At 32.1% G+C, this 16930-nt stretch overlaps 1 protein-coding gene across 4 annotated transcripts in view; it reads left to right on the top strand.

Annotated features, from left to right (window-relative positions):
- The window catches only part of adarb1a (adenosine deaminase RNA specific B1a), a 52721-nt gene that overhangs the window by 11419 nt on the left and 24372 nt on the right, over positions 1 to 16930 (top strand). Inside the window, exons 2-4 of one of the 4 annotated variants that reach the window (XM_021469375.2) lie at positions 2045 to 2102; positions 4251 to 4291; positions 14850 to 14876. In XM_021469375.2, the coding sequence (XP_021325050.1) occupies positions 14867 to 14876 (10 nt within the window). In that variant the 5' untranslated portion in view covers positions 2045 to 2102; positions 4251 to 4291; positions 14850 to 14866. The remainder of the gene's footprint in view (positions 1 to 2044; positions 2103 to 4250; positions 4292 to 14849; positions 14877 to 16930) is intronic. The other 3 variants (NM_131610.3, XM_073936715.1, XM_073936716.1) reach the window with 3 other exon arrangements.

The following is a 16930-nucleotide window of genomic DNA, read 5'->3' as shown; positions in this document are numbered from 1 at the left end:
CATACTGTGTTAATTACCATTATTTTAAGTAAAATACAGCGTGAAAGAGCGTGATTTTAATTGGGCGGAGCTTCACCGATTCAAATAAAGAGTTTGGTCGATTTGTAAGATCTTGCTGTACAGATTGCAAAGAGAAACGCAATGGTGATTATATTTTGCTTTCTTTGTATGCTTATCTGGTTATTTGAGTTCGTGTCCTTCTTTGAAAGTCAGAATTGCTACTCTGTTGACATGAGATTAAGAGTATTCAGAGTTTACACTCCAGTGAGGTTACAGCGCCGTCTTCTGGCCGCCTTTAGCTACTGCGTATGAACAAAGTGTTTTCTGAAGTCTTCATGAAGAACAGATGTTCCCTTATCTGTTATCATCAGTCTCCAAAACTACTTATTAATAAATAAATAATTAAAAAACATAAATAAAAAAGTGATTATTTAATTAGTTTGTTTGAATTAAAAATGTTTAATACAATTGACTCTAAAAAGATTATGTTAAATTTAAATGAACTGTAATTATTTGATTTTAGTTCAATGAAGAAGAATCTAAAATGCAAAAAGCTAAAAGAGTAAATTTTATATGTATTTATAAGTATATTTATTATTTGTATTGTTTTTTAAATTTTGTTTTTTAAACTTCCAGCGTTATGAATGTAACATTTGCAGTAAAAACTCAAAACATAAATTTGCTTAGAAAGTAGATGTTAAGATTATATTGAAGCATTTGTTTTTTATTTTCCAGAACAACTGACCAAAGAGTTAAAGACCAAAAAAAATCAATCTGTAAACATGTTTTGTATTTAAAATGAGGAAACCAAACATGCGTTATGGATGTGACAAAAAAGTCTGCAGGTTTACAGTACACAACATGCTTTGTAGAAATTCTGTAAATTTAACTGCACAACCCAAAAGAAGCGATGCTAATCAAAAGGATAAAAGTCGGCTCTCTATAAAATAAAAATGATTTTTTTATTTTATTAAATATTTTCACATTTATGAAGAAAAAGTGTCAATATGGATGTGACGTCTCTCCATTATGGATGTCACAGATGTGAAATTGCCACTTGTGTGACTTTGGTAAATCAAATAGAATAATTTGAAAACACTGACAGATGCATTTTTTGCGTATTTCTTAAGTACTGTAAAATTCTTACTTACACAAAAAAAAAAAAAACCCAGAAACGTTTTTTGTATTTTGGTGAAAACTTACGTTTTTTTCATGTCAAGGTTGACAATTGCACGGAATTGCTCTTTTACAAATGTAGGAAGTTGGCCAAATGCATAAATCAAATGCATAAAATATAAAAATAAAAATATTATTTTCATGCATTATTAATTTCCATATTCTCAATGTATTATTTATTTTCTAATGTTTATTACTAAATTCGTTTTTCCCATGGTTTATTCATTAAATTTTAAATGCAAACTATGGAAATAAACCAAAATGCAAATAAAATGTATTTTAATGTTGTGTTTTACTTTAGAATTTATTGTAATTTTCCTGTAAATAATTTTTGTTGGGCCTTTTTATTTTGTTAGCTGCAGGTTTGGTTCTTCATAGGATCTGCATTTTTATGGAGCTAATAATATGCCAAAACAATCTGAACTTGAATTTGATCGTCTACTCTTCCCTTTTAATGACCCCTGACCTACTTTCTGCTGAATCTAAATTTCACAATCTGGATTTCTGGTTTTGAATTTTAGAATATTGAATTTGATGTTCTGAATTTCTTCATCTTGAACACCAAAAAATCTGAAGTTTGAAAATGCACATATATAAACAAAAATTCTGCCTTGAAAAATTCTGTTGCCTTAAATTTCAGAAGTTCAATATTCAAGTTATAAAATTACATTTCAAATTATAAAATTTAAGTAAAAAAAAAAAAATCAATTATTCAATTACCAATGTAAAAAATTCAAATATACACAATTCAAATTTTGATTGTTTTGGCATATTATTAGCTCCATACATTTTACAATGAAGATGTTTTCATTTCTAATCGCATATCTGTAAATATGAAAACGCTAAAATCTCTGTTGTTTTGTTACAGGTAATATAAAACTCACTGTATACGTCTTAAATAGAAGAGGAGGAGGTCAAACACACAGGTAGATTTAATTCCTGCAATCTACTTCTGATAACCGCACTTCACATTTGTGTGTGAGTCGGTCGGGATGCTGATGATTGTGATGAAGAACTGTGGTGTTGTTAAATTGAGTGTCCAGCAGAGGGAGGCAGAGGGTTAAAAATAACACTGTGGAGTAAATATATATCGGTCTTAAATGCTCTTTGTCTCCATATACAACATTGGCAAGTACCTTCAGCATTTGCCTGCCCTAGAGTAAGAAAGATTGCTTTTTACTCAAATATTTTCACTTTGGTCAGACAAATCGAAATAATCTGAAACAAACCCTAAACCATTCCATTTGAAATGAAAATAAAATGGATTTTATTCAGAATTAATTGAAATCTAGAAATTTCGCATTAATAATTATTTTTATTTATTGTTCAGTTAGATATACGAATAGAAATTTTGTTTATTCTTAATTCAATAGAAATTTTATTTCAGTAAAATAATGCACAACCTGGCTAATTAGAAGAATGGTCAAGCAAGAAGTAGTATTGAATAAATATTGATATATACTGTTAAAGTCAGATTTATTAGCCTCCCATTTATTTTTTTCCCCTCAATTTCTGTTTAACGGAGAGAAGATTTTTTCAACACATTTCTAAACATAATTGTTTTAATAACTCATGAGAAAATTTCCTTGCTCTCTTAAACATAATTTGGGAAGTATTTAAAAAATCAAAGAGGAATTCAAATTTATAGAGTGATACAAACTTCACTATTCATAATAATAAATAATGTTGAACCTTTATTTATTCTTTATTGAATTTAATTCCATTAATTATTTTTATTTATTGGCAGTTCATTCTGCAGTGACGACCCCAGATTAATAAAGGGACTAAACCAAAAAGAAAATGAATGAATTAATTTTGTATTAATTTTTTATTGGAATTTAGTTTATATTTAATATTAAAATGATTTTAAATTAAATTCATTATGAAATTAAATAGCTAAGCAGATAGTGGTAGGCCTGCATATTTGTTTTAAAACAATTTTTTATAGCAAAATTGTTTCATTTATTATTGTAAATGTAATTATTTAACATTCTTTTTATTTTCTAAAAATGAGATTTATAAAAATATAAGATTTGGCAAACAGCAGGTTATATTTAAATATTGCTTTGCTAAAATATTAAATTATTCTTATTATATAGTTAATGCATATTTATGCATATTTTATTGTTTTTAATTATTTATTTTACAATATCTAAATAAAAACTCCTTAAATGTTACTTAACCTTAACTTATTACAAACTTTTATCTGATTGGATTCATTTTAATTAAATGTTAATTTAATACTATTAACTATTTATATTAAAAACAAGTTCTTTTAACAAGTTCTGCCACACAACAGGTAGTATTTACATGTTAATTGATTTTATTCCTAATGTAATTGTAAAATCTGTAAAATAATGGAAAAGGTGGCTAATATAAAGAAGAACCATCATGCAACAGGTACTAATATTTATTTAAATGCAAATAAAAATGTATTTAATTGAAGATTATTCATTTAAATTTACATTTTAATTTAATGTATACATTTTATTAAAGTAAACAAATGGCACAATTCACAATTATGTATAGTAAAATAAATGTATTTATTTATAAAATTGGTAAATGTACTACTATACTGAAATATTTAAATATTTGTATTTTTGTTAGAGGAACTGCCATAATTAATACATTTGTATTTATTATTTGTATTATTTACTTTTACTTATTATTTACTTATTTTACACAACCTCAACATAATACAATCTTTTATTCTAATTACGTTTTCATAAAAAAAAATCTTAAATCCGATACTAGAAAGCTCAAAAGTCAAACTGCAACCTTCAAAACTAAAGAATAAATCAAAAGCAAATCTCATAAAGTGTGTGCTTCTGGGTGTGTAACAACAGTGACGTGTGTGTGTGAGTGTGTGTTAAGAGCAGGTTTGACTTATAACAGAGCTGTCAGTTTTCTCTCTCTCTCCACTTCACATCTGCTCTCCTCCTCCTGCTCTCCATCTCTCTCTTCTCTGTGTTAGCGTTAGTGTTAGCGTCAGTGTCAGTGTTAGCGTGCGCCGCTATGGCTCAGTGTCAGAATTGCTCTCAAAGCATGGGCTCCTTTTACTGCCTCGTTCGCAGGAGATTCAAGAGGAGACGCAAAAAACGCTCCGAACGCAAAGGTAAAACTGCTGGGCTTTAAATTAGAGTTAAGATCTTAAATGTACACATCTAAGGTTCAATTGTGGATTGTGGGCTGCTTTTAATAAGTAGATATATGTGATTTTGTGTGTGTGTGTGTGTGTGTGTGTATGTATGTATATATATATATATATATATATATATATATATATATATATATATATATATATATATATATATATATATATATATATATATATATATATATGTCATGAAAAAAAAATTGTTTTGCCATTTTAAAATGATGGCGTTTAAGGCTAGAGAATTAATGTACTTTAATAGTTTTTCACTTTTTAATAAACAATTTTATATATATATAAAAGTGGTGGAAAGTAAATGTTAATGTTAATGTAAAAATGTATGATAAATGTTAATGATGTAAATGTAAAAGCCCAGTTACAAAAAAAAACCAGGAAAAAATTGAATCACCGATGTTTAATTTAAACATTTTCCATAAAATGTTTAATCATAAGCATTTATGTTTGCTACGAAATGTTTAATTACAATTGTTTACTGCAAACTTAAATGTTTATCCGTAAAGGTTAACATAAACCTTTACCTTAAAATATTTATATGTAAAAATTCATTGTGAACTTTAACCATGAAATGTTTCATTGTAATTATTTACTGTAATCTTTGACATTCAATTTTTATCTCTAAAGGTTGACAAAAACCTTTGCCATACAGTGTTTAATTTTAATAGTTTACTTTAGACTTTAACTAAAAAATTTTTCATTTTAATAGTTTACAGAAATCTTTTGTCGTACAATGTTTATTTTCAATGTTTACTTTAAACTTTTGCCATAAAATGTTTTTTTTAAATGTTTACTGTAAACTTTTGCCAAATTTCTTTTAATTTTAATAGTTTACAGTAATCTTTTGCCATAAAATTTTGATTTTAATAGTTTACAGTAATATTTTGGCGTAAGTTTTTTTATTTTAATAGTTTACTATAAACTTTTGTCAAAAATGTTCCATTTTAATAGTTTAATAGTTCATGTTTGGCATGCCCACTAAGAATACAACGTTCCTTAACGAGATGGTTTTCAATCAACACTCATGTTGAGGTAATTTTCTTTCAGTTGACTAGTTGCACATAAAAAATTGAAATTTGTGAATTGGTCAAACTTGAGCAAAACATTCTAGATTTTTATTTTTTGCCTTTTTGCTCTTTTGCTCTTACAAAGAGTGTTTGGTTATACTTTGTTTATATGAAGCAATTTTAAATTTTTTTTTGTAATTTAATGGATTTGGGGTTTGCTTTAAAATTGCAGTTTAATTTGATTATATTTTAATCTCTCAAATGTGCAGCAATAGCCTATTAAACCCACAATGCTAGAAAACGTGTAATGAGACAAAATGATAATGATATTGGCAAACATCCCCCTCGGCCTTTGTGTGTTTTTTGGTTTATTTACTTAGCATCGTTTACATTTATTATGTATTTTGCATATACATTTATATGCCATTATTATTTTCCTAATAACATTTTGTCTATATGCTGATGTTCTGCATTTGATAGTCATTAGTACTTTTTGCGAATAAGAAAATCAATAAAAAGTTAAAATCGTATAATTGAGAAAATGAATAGTGAAATCAAAATGGTGCAAATCAAAAAATCAAAAATCCAGCCAGGGAAAAGCCAGGTAGATTAATTGTCCAAAAGGCCTCAGACAGTTACAGTATCAAGTCTCTGACTGTCGGATTTCTGTATGTTTACCTCAAGTTGTGTTGTTATTTCTTATAAGCATGTTGCTGCTTGTGCATTTAAAATGAGTTGAAACTACACAATTCTTACGTTTCTGTGGGGACAACCTAATTATTTGTTGCTCCATCCACTTAAATCTGTAAAAAAAAAAAAAAAAGATTTTGTTAACTTAATCGGTTTGTGTTAGGACAACATTAAGGAATTGTGTGGAACTCAGCATTTTTTACAGTCCACTTGGAGCCTGGTATCCTATGCTTCGGATAGGATAGAGCATAGATGTTTTTTTCTCCTTATGCTTCTCTATTACTTGTTAAATTACAGAAATTCACCAGAAGTTTAAATTTAAGGAAATTTCCGTAATTTAATGTCCGTTATTTTACAGTAAGTTTCTGTAATTTAATGGCTGTTATTTTATAGTAAGTTTCTGGAACTTAACATTTGTTGTTTTACAGTAAGTTTCTGTAATTTAATGTTTGTTATTTTACAGTAAATTTCTGTAAATTAATATCTGTTATTCACAGTAAATTTCTAAAATTTAACATCTGTTTTTTACAGTAAATTTATGTAATTTAGCGTCTGTTATTTTACAGTAAATTTCGGTAATTTAATGTATGTTTTTTTTACTGTAAATTTCTTTAATTTAACGTCCGTTATTTTACAGTAAATTTCTGTAATTTAATGTTTGTTATTTTACAATAAATTTCTGTAAATTAATGTCTGTTATTCACAGTAAATTTCTAAAATTTAACATCTGTTTTTTACAGTAAATTTATGTAATTTAGCGTCTGTTATTTTACAGTAAATTTCGGTAATTTAACGTATGTTTTTTACTGTAAATTTCTTTAATTTAACAACCGTTATTTTACAGTAAATTTCTGTAATTTAATGTTTGTTACTTTACAGTAAATTTCTTTAATTTAATTTCCGTAATTTTTCAGTAAATTTCTGTAGTTTAACTTCTGTTATTTTACAGTAACTTTCTTTAATTTAACGTCTGTTATTTTACAGTAAATTTCTAATGTTTAACTTCTATTATTTTTCAGTACATTTCTGTTACTTAATGTTTGTTATTTTACAGTAAATTTCGGTAATTTAATTTCCATTATTTTACAGTAAATTTCTGTAGTTTAACAGCTGTTATTTTAGATTTTTTTCGGCACCCAAGCTTCCGAAAAATAATTAAAACTACAGATTTTTTAAACAGTGTAATTTAAAACAATAAGCACAAGAAAATATTTCTAGTAAAACATAAAAAATAAATAAGAACAAACTATAGATTTAACTTAATCGACTTAATACACAAATACACTTCATTAAACATGTACATATAGACATCACCTATATGGTATAAAACAGCAGGTTTTTTATGATAAAACTGCATGTTTAGATATAATAACTTATAGTGGATTGTAACTTTAATTTAAATTGATTGTAATGTAATAATGTGCACCTTTTGTAAAGCTGCTTTGAAACAATAATTATTGTTTCAAATAAACTTGAATTGAATCTCTCTGTTTCTCTATCACTCTCTCTCCCTTTCTTTCTTTCTTTCTTTCTTTCTCTCTCTCTCTCTCTCTCTCTCTCTCTCTCTCTGTGTGTGTGTGTGGAGTGCTGAAGGCAGCAGATAGCAGGTTCAATCCAGACAGCTTCTCAACTGTGAAGTTTAATCCGTCTCATTAGGACGGCCACTTCACGCCGCTAATCTCTCAATGTTCCAATGCCAGTCCAGTCCAGTCCAGACCAGCAATCCAACTGGAAATCAGAGAAAAGATTTGATCAAGCGCTTGTTTAGTGAACGGGATGACCTTTTAATCCCCTGACATCTCTGCAGATACGCGTTGACGCCTTGATGGACGGAGGTTTTCCATGCTAATTTTTAGCTTGTGCTTTGATGGAGATGCTGATAAGCCATTGTTGTGGTTCAACACAAAGCCTTCCCTCTTCATAGGAGCTTGTCTTTGTTTCTGTAATCCTCTTTACAACCGCCGACCTCTTGGTTAAGTGATTCGCAGTTTGGTGGTTGCTAAAGGCGGTGATGGAAATCGTTAATGTGATTGGATGGCATTTCGTAACTTTTTTATTTAGTTGATCATATTTTCATGATCTCACTGGTAAATTTTAGTATGATTGTCTGATCCCCCAATGAGGAGTGGGGTTTGGGGTAAAAATTACACTTTTGCTAGAAATTGTACGTTTTCATTAGCAACTTTTCTAACAATACGTAAAGAAGTTACGTTTGCTTGTGAGATCGGGATCGATAAATTTATTTTTCCAAAGCATTTATGCTGTGGTAATTAACGAAAATAACACAAATCTTGCCATTTCTTTTCATGTTAAAGTTTTATCATAACTGCTAATGGTATTTATTTGTTTTTGACAAAGCGACGTATAATAATAAGGTGGGGTTCTTTTCAAGTAACAGCAGGGTGTTGCTCTAAAGTTGGGATTAACTCTTTTTGTCCACAGCTATGACATCAACCAAGTCTATTGCTGCGACCGAAATTGCATACTTCCATATGCTAAAAACAGTATGGGAGCCGAGTAGTACATCCGAGTTCAATTGAACCTACTCGCATTCATACTATATAGAATATACTGACAACGGTTGAGTAGTAGGCGATTTCGAATGCAGCCTATGTTTTTGTATGAATGAAGTCATATGACTTTTTATGAATTAGCCACTTTTCTCACAATAGATGATGTAGTAACATTTCCTCATGAGATTGGGCGAAAATTGCAAACTTAATTTTTTTCCAGAGTTTGATTCATTTCAACAATTCAATTTTTTTTAGTTATTGATTTTGTTAAAGATTAGTTTTCGGAATTTTGAGGTAGAATGAACTGAGAAATGATTGGGAGAAATGTTTATTAAATTTACAATCCTTAGAGGCAAAAACACATAAATATACCATATATATTATGGCTGCACGATACTGAACCAAACTGAAATTGGGATATTTAATTTCTTCTGCCATATATAATACAATAAAATTTCAGAAGATCATTTTCTTTTTGGAATTTTTTACCTTTTTTTTAAAGAAATTCAATAATCAAATGTAAAACAACACACTTTGTTTGTATGAATAATTAAAAACAATTAATATTTGTTAAAGCTTTAAACTGTCATTTAGAAATCTTACACAGTCACAGGCCTTATGCTGTATCTATTTATGCGCAAATATTTTGAGTTTACTTGCTTTATTTGCGCATCAAATTCACTTCATTCGCACGTCCAATTCACCTCACAATGGATCCAAATCCCTTGGGTGGGTCTTCTGTCTGCTCGGTTACTCCAGTTTTGTTGCTATATGGCTAAAATGGATTTTATTGCGAGAGTAGCTGTGCTTTATGTTGCTTTAGGTAGATTGAAAAACAGCATAAATTCGTTCGGCGCCATGTTTGAGTGCACTACATACTTTCTAAAGTGCACCCAGCTCTGTGAGTTCATCAACTCCTCCAGAAACTATACCTGGATGATGGAAGCTTTCAGCTGTGCTTCAGACTGAGCCAAGCCCAGTTTGATGAGCTGTTGTCCCGTGTCGGCAGGAGGATTTCCCCTCGAGACACCAACAACAGATGCCAACAACACGCTCATACTAGAAGAACCTCCTGATTGGTTAACATGGCATGAATATCCGCTGAAGTTTAGATTTTCCAACTTGAACGATTTGTGCAATTCGCAGGTCAAATACGCAAAACGTTCAATTCGTGCTGCTTCATGAATGATTCACACTAGCAGCGACTTTGAAGCTGTCTGTCGCTCTGGGTGGCAATCTGCTGCAAACGCAGGTTTGTGTAGGTCTAGAGCACAGAGAATACAACCGGCCTCTGAGCGAGCTGAGAGTGGTTCTACTATTGGCTGCCGCTCAAGAAAGTCGCTCTTCATTCGCATAAAGTTGAAGGATTCTCATCTTTGTTGCGTCGCTCGACAGACCCACCTGGTCGCCAATGTTTGCTGTCACTCGCTGTTGCCGGAAGTTGCTCACTCTACGTTTAAATGAACAAGTGCATGTTACTTTGCCCCTGCAAGTCACTCCTAGTGTAAATGAGGCTTAATTCGTGCGAATCGTGTCATCAGTGCCAAACGCGCCGCAGGATGTCTATTCACATCTTTGCATTGACTTGACATGTAAATCACTTGTGCATTTTTTTACTCTGTTAGGGTTAAACTTTCCGATGACACACACACACACACACACATATATATATATATATATATATATATATATATATATATATATATATATATATATATATAGTTAAAGTCCTTAAAATAGCTTTTTAAAACATAAAAAACTGCTTTTATTCTAGCCGAAATAAAACAAATTAGACCAGAAGAAAAATATTATCAGACATCCTGTGAAAATTTCCTTGCTCTGTTAAACATCATTTGGGAAATATTTAAAAAAGAAAAGAAAATTCAAAGGCGAGCTAATAATTCTGACTTCAACTGTATGTGTGTGTGTGTGTTTAATTATATAAAATGTTTTTAATAACGTCTGTTATTTTAATTAATATTTTTTCTAGAAATTCTAGATTAATTCTGAACTTGAAATATGAATGAATGCTGAAATATTAAGAAGCTTACAGCAAATTTAAGACAAATCAGTTTGCTGCTTTCTAAGAATAACCCTGCAATTGTAAATAACTCTTAAGCAACCGCTGCAAAGATTCTGGAATCCGCCAAACAAAAAAATACACACCGAAAAAACCCTGCAAGTTCCTTTTGGATGTCTTTGAAAAAAAGAAATATTGAATTTTCACCAGAAATGGGCCAGAGCAAATTAGATAAACATGGTTACTTAAGCGTTTCTACACCCGGCGCCGTCGTCTCACACGCTCAAACATGGGAGATAAAAAAACCCATTTCCTGCAGACCAACTGTAGTGGAGTGAAGTCCTGAGGGACGCAGTGCGAGTTTAATCTACCGGAGGGGGGAATAAATTCAGCATTAGCTCAAGCGCTTCAGGTTTGACCAGCCGAAAAAGGGAGCGTGTCCAGCCCACCTGTCCTCTTCCTCTCACTTTCACACGTTTCTTTCTGATGGACTCACTGATAGATCCGTCTCCGTGGCATGTGGTCTGGTCTGGGGCTTTGCTGATAAAGTGTGTTATCTGTCCCACCTGCTCTCACCCGAAACATCAGTGGCACCTGTGTTTGCTTCTTAGACGCTCCTTCATGCGCCACGGATAATGGAGGCCTTTTCACTTTCTTAGAAGAACTCGAGGTCTGAAAATAAATTGTGTTGTTGTTTACTTTTGTCGCCCTCATGTTGTTCCAAACCTGTCGTACTTACTTTCAACTGCTGATGTTTTTGAACTATCGTGTGATTGCTATTGGCAATGGAATAACAACAATTTGGACCCATTGACTTTCATTGTATGCATGTTTTTCAAAATGTCTATATATTAGGGATGTCCCGATCAGGGTTTTTTAGACCTTGAGTTCGAGACATGTGATTTTTAATAGTTTTAGTCAAAACTATAGCAGCCAAAGTATGAGAGACATTAAAACTTATTGCCTTCTTAACCTTATTGCCTGAGCCAAAGTGATGCAAATGCTAAAGGCAGGATCCCAACAATTGTGCCTTTGTCTTTGGGTGATACTTTCAAGCTGGTCAGGGAAGGTGAAACCTCAGGATCTACTCAAGACCCTAAAACAAGATCTTCAACTAAAACTAACCATGCCTCACACCTACAAACTCTGCCCCCTCCTTAAACACATAATAGGCAGGACGATTCTGTCTCAAGTCGGACTTGTTAAAGACTTGAAAGAGAATCCTGTAGGCTCTTGCAGACTCGTGGACTTCTTGAAGACATTGTTTGACCGCAGACTAACCAACACATCTAAATAAATAAATCCTGCTTGTTTGAGTCTCCTTGTCTGGGTTCATCATTTTTTTTCCAACTACTTGGTGCCGTGACCCGGCTCAAGACTGGAATCATGTGTTTTTTCCAACTCATGTTAATTCATCCTAATACAGATACCTATATATATTTTGAACAATGGCATGACAGCTTTTGGCCATACAATGGAAGTCAGTTGAGTACAAAAAATAAACACAAATTTGGACTTCCACAATAAAGACAAAAAGAGAGATGTTTTTCTAAATAGTTTAACTGAAAATAAAGTCATGCGGGTTTGGACATGAGAGTGAATAAACTCATTTTGGGCACATTTTAGGGCAAGGTTTAGAAGATATTTGCAGGCAATCAGTTTAGAAAATTCACAGCACTCTGCATTTTTCTAGCTTGCTTTATCGTGTGTGTACGTGTTTTTGTGACATATCAGGACACAAATCTGTATAATGACATGGGTATGACACAGATATTACAAAAAAGAGGTGAAATATGAGGACATTGGTGACGTCTTCATTTCTCAAAATGCTTATAAATCCTAGAGAATGAGCTTAATCAGAGAGTAAAGCTGCACACCGTCTCCTGTGATGGTTGGGTTTAGGGGTGGGGCGGGGTGAGGGCAACATAATATACGGTTTGGACAGTATAAAATGAATGGAAACCAATGTAATGTCCCCACTTTTCACAAAAACAAATGTGTGTGTGTGTGTCAGGTTTACTCGTCCTCATGTTTTTCCATACCTAAAGACTTGATTTCTTCTCCATATACCCTGAACAATGGGACAATTGCTTTTGTCCATATAATTTAAGTCCACAGGGTCGAAATTTATGTCCAATGACCTCCATTGTACTGACAAAAATAATGGCTGTTTTTCAAAATATATTGTTTTCCACTAAAAGTGAAAGTCCTGCTGGTTTGAAATGACATGAGGGTGAATAAACTATCTTTTTAGAAAATTTAAGAGCCGTGTTTTTACCTGATCTGAAAACCTCACTGCACTCGTTCTCCATTTATCTATCTTTATTTATTTATTCTCTTTCTGTTTATTAAGTTTATTCACCCTAATGTATTTCCAAACCTGTATGATTTGCTTCAGCAGATATATGGAACAATGGCATGACAGCTTTTGGCCATATAATGTAATTCAGTTCACTCTAAAAAAAATTTTAATAAAAAAAAAAATAACTGTCAAATTTGGACAAAAAGAGAGACGTTTTCTCTAAATATTTTCTTTTGTGTTTCACTGAAAATAAAAGTCATGCTGGTTTTGAATGACATCAGGGTGAATAAACTACTTTTGGGCACATTTTAGAGCAAGTTTTAACAGATATTCGCAGGTATTCAGTTTGGAAAATTCACTTGCATTTTTCCAGCTCTCTTTATCTTATATTGGTGTGTGTGTATGTATGCCAGGTCTACTCACCATCATGTATTCCAAACCTGCACGACTGTTTTTGTCCATATACTGAAGTCAACAGGGTCCAAATGTATGTCTAATGACCTCCATTGTACAGACAAAAATAAGGATTGCTTTTCAAAATATATAATATTGTTTTCCACTAAAAAATGAATGTCATGCTGGTTTGGAAGGACATGAGGGTGAATAAACTGTCTTTCAGGAAATTTAAGAGCCAGATCTGAAAACTTCACTGCACTCGTTCTCCATGTATCTAGCTTTAATTGTTTATTGTCTCTCCGTTTATCATGTTTATTCACCCTAATGGTTTTCCAAAACCTGCATGACTTGATTTCTTCTCCATATACCCTAAACAATGGCACAACTGTTTTTGTCCACATAATGGAAGATAATGGGGTCCAAATTAATGTCCAGTGACCTCCATTTTACAGACAAAAATAAGGGTGAATAACTACTTTTGGGCACATTTTAGAGCAAGTTTTAGCAGATCTGAAAACCTCACTGCTCCCGTTCTCCATTTATCTAGCTTTATTTATGTACTCTCTCTCTGCTTATTATGTTTATTCACCCTTTATTGGGCCAGTTTTACCAAATGTTATAAATCGCAAGCTTAAAAAAAACATTTTTTTCTATCTTTCTTCATCTGTTATTGATGTGTGTGTTTGTGTGTGTGTGTGTCAGTGAATGTGTGTTAAATAATGAAATCGCTTGATTGGCTTTACGAATTGACACACAGCCCTGTCGCTGCCCGTCGAGTCCCAATGGAGTCGGCACAAAATGAATGCTGTCATAAAGATTTTACAGGTCCTGTGGTGAAGACATGGCAATACTGGCAGCCGCTAATTGTCTGAAAGACGGCAAGCTTTATTTGATAAACTCGAATACCAAAGCCTGTGACCTGCTGTTACCTTTGTGAACTTGTCGAGTTCAGAGGCCATGACGCAAATCTGGTTTGTGCCTACAATAAAAAAAAAAAAAAAAAAAAAAAAAATTAAAAATATATATTTATATAAATGCTTTTTTAAAATATATTTTTTTTGTATTTTTATGGGGGTATGGTTAATACATTTTAAATAATTAAAATTGTCTTTGTGATCGCATTTTGTCTGAATGGTTGTGTTTTAAAATGTAAATTATATTCAGTTAATAGTTTAGCACTGAGCTATGATAGTTTCCTAGTGATGGCTTGCAGCTGGAAGGGCATCCGCTGTGTAAAGCATATGCTGGATAAGTTGGCGGTTCATTCTGCTGTGGAGACCCCAGATTAATAAAGGGACTACGCCGAAACGAAAATGAATGAATGAATGAACTATGATATTTAATGTGTTTTAACAAATCAAATGTTTTTTAAGAAACACATTTTTTGGTATAATAACTATTATTAATCTCAATTTATATCTCAATCTCAGTATAAACATTCAATTCAAAAATTCAACAGGACACATTTGAATGAGGGAAAAAATAAAGCTATATTATACTTATTGTTTGATGCTTGACAAATCTTTCCCGGTTTTTGACTTGTATATTGATCTGTTGTATATTTTTGTGCCCACAGGGATCATCAGCAAGACAATGAATGAAGGTAAGCTGAACGTCTTGCATGTCTAGTAAAATTGTTCAGTTAGCTGCATTTTTATGTAATTACATTTTTTGAATATAACAATATATTAAATAAATTTTTAAAGTAGTCATAAGACTGTTATAAGTAGTTATAAGACTGTCAACACTGGGATCTAAAAATTAGGGATGTCCTGATCAGGTTTTTTTGCCACCGTCTCCGAGTCATTTGATTTTGAGTATCTACCGATACCGAAACTCCATCAGATACTTCTATAAAACATAAAAAAAATTAATGAAGAAGAGTGAAGAAACAGATCCAGGATGTTGCTAATTTTTTATTTAATTCGCCTTATTTTACATTCAACATCTCTGTTAACAAACTGAACACTTCTGTGAGGTAGCTTGACCAATCAAGTTATAAATAGCATTAAGTCTTCATCTAAGCTGTCAAACTGACATCATCAGAGTGGGACTGCTGTTTGTATTCCGATTAAAGATCACCAAAACAAAGATTAAATGTTCACCTTAACACTAACAATGTGCTCTCGCAAAATAAACCCTGTCAATTCTGATTTCACCCAGATTTTTAGCGTACAATTGATTTAAGTCCATGGTTCAAATTACAGTTTGCATCAGTGCAATCACTCTGTTGTCATGAAAGTAGGCACGCATTTAAACATCAGTGATAAAAAGCTCTGGTCTAATTTTTTTTATTTGCATGCTTATTTATTCATTTTCTTTTCGGCTTAGTCCCTTTATTAATCTGGGGTCGCCACAGCGGAATGAACCGCCAACTTATCCAGCATATGTTTTATGCAGCGGATGGCCTTCCAGTCACAAACTATCACCGGGAAACACCCATACACTCTCATTCACACACAACCACTACGGACAATTTGGCTTACCTAATTCACCTATAGTGCATGTTTTTGGAAACTCTGGTTTAGGAAACCTGTTTGAAAACAGTCATAGTTTTTTTACTGGGTGACAGTAGTTGCAGAATTATTCAACATCATAACAAGACTTTTTGATCTTTTTTCTCTCTGTTTCCAGATTATTTCAGGAATTTATACTTGTAATTCCAAAAAAAAAAAGCAAGTCAAAACGTCTGATTCTGAGTAGGCTAAAAAGACAAAATTCTAACAACTGCAAGTTTATATTTCATAACTTGGGCTAAATAACAAACTGTTTCAAGTTTGTATCCTGCGATTCTAAAATAAATAAATAAATAAATAAATACAAAAGTTACCAATTAATTAGACAATTTCAAGTTTAAAGAAATTCAGAAATGCAATAGCTAAACACAATTTCAAAAAGTCAGAATTATGAGAAAAATCATTAATAAAAAATATAAATGTTTGTAATTTTAAAAAATATAGAATTATATATATTTGAAAAAGTTTTTTTTAATCATTTTACTAGTGCTGGAAACAATCTTTTATAATAAGGTCTATGTTACTTGACCATGACCTTTCCTCATTTCCAGGTCACACTGTGTGAAATGCTCTGAAAACTTGCTTGTGGCGTTTTGGCCTGAACTTTATCGTTGTTAAAGTTTTAAAAAAGGCAACACTTTGCTTTTTTAATGGCGCATTTGGGTTCCAGCTATTAGCTAAAGGCATTTTTCGGAGTTGAAACGGCATCACAGGCACTTTTAGCGTGTTGGAAACGGCTTTAAAACAGCACGGGACGGTGCATTAAACGCCTCTCCTGTTCAGCACCATGGAGAGCTCCGAGCTCAGAAAGATGAATTCAGGACCGCGGAGAGCGGCCGGTTTAGAATGCACAGCAGGTCTCTCTGAGTGAAGGCTAGATGTACGATCACAAGATGCAGCCTCAATGATAGCAATAGCTCAGCTCTACAACCCTCTAGCTCTTCAGGACACACTACCAGAGTCAGAAAATGCAAAGAGAGAGATCTGGACAAATAAAATGTGTGTCATTGTGCAATCAGACTCTCCTTTTCTTGTGTAAATGGTTGAAGACATTTGGCCTGATTCCCTCCGAATGTCAGCAAAAGTGAAGAAACAAACTGTCGATTTCAGCCTGGAAGGTGTTAAGAGTCCACCTATAATA

This window comes from Danio rerio, chromosome 22, assembly GCF_049306965.1.
Source record: "Danio rerio strain Tuebingen ecotype United States chromosome 22, GRCz12tu, whole genome shotgun sequence".
NCBI lineage: Eukaryota > Metazoa > Chordata > Actinopteri > Cypriniformes > Danionidae > Danio > Danio rerio.
The sequence above is the reverse complement of the archived record's forward strand: the minus strand, read 5'-3'. Positions and strand labels throughout refer to the sequence as shown.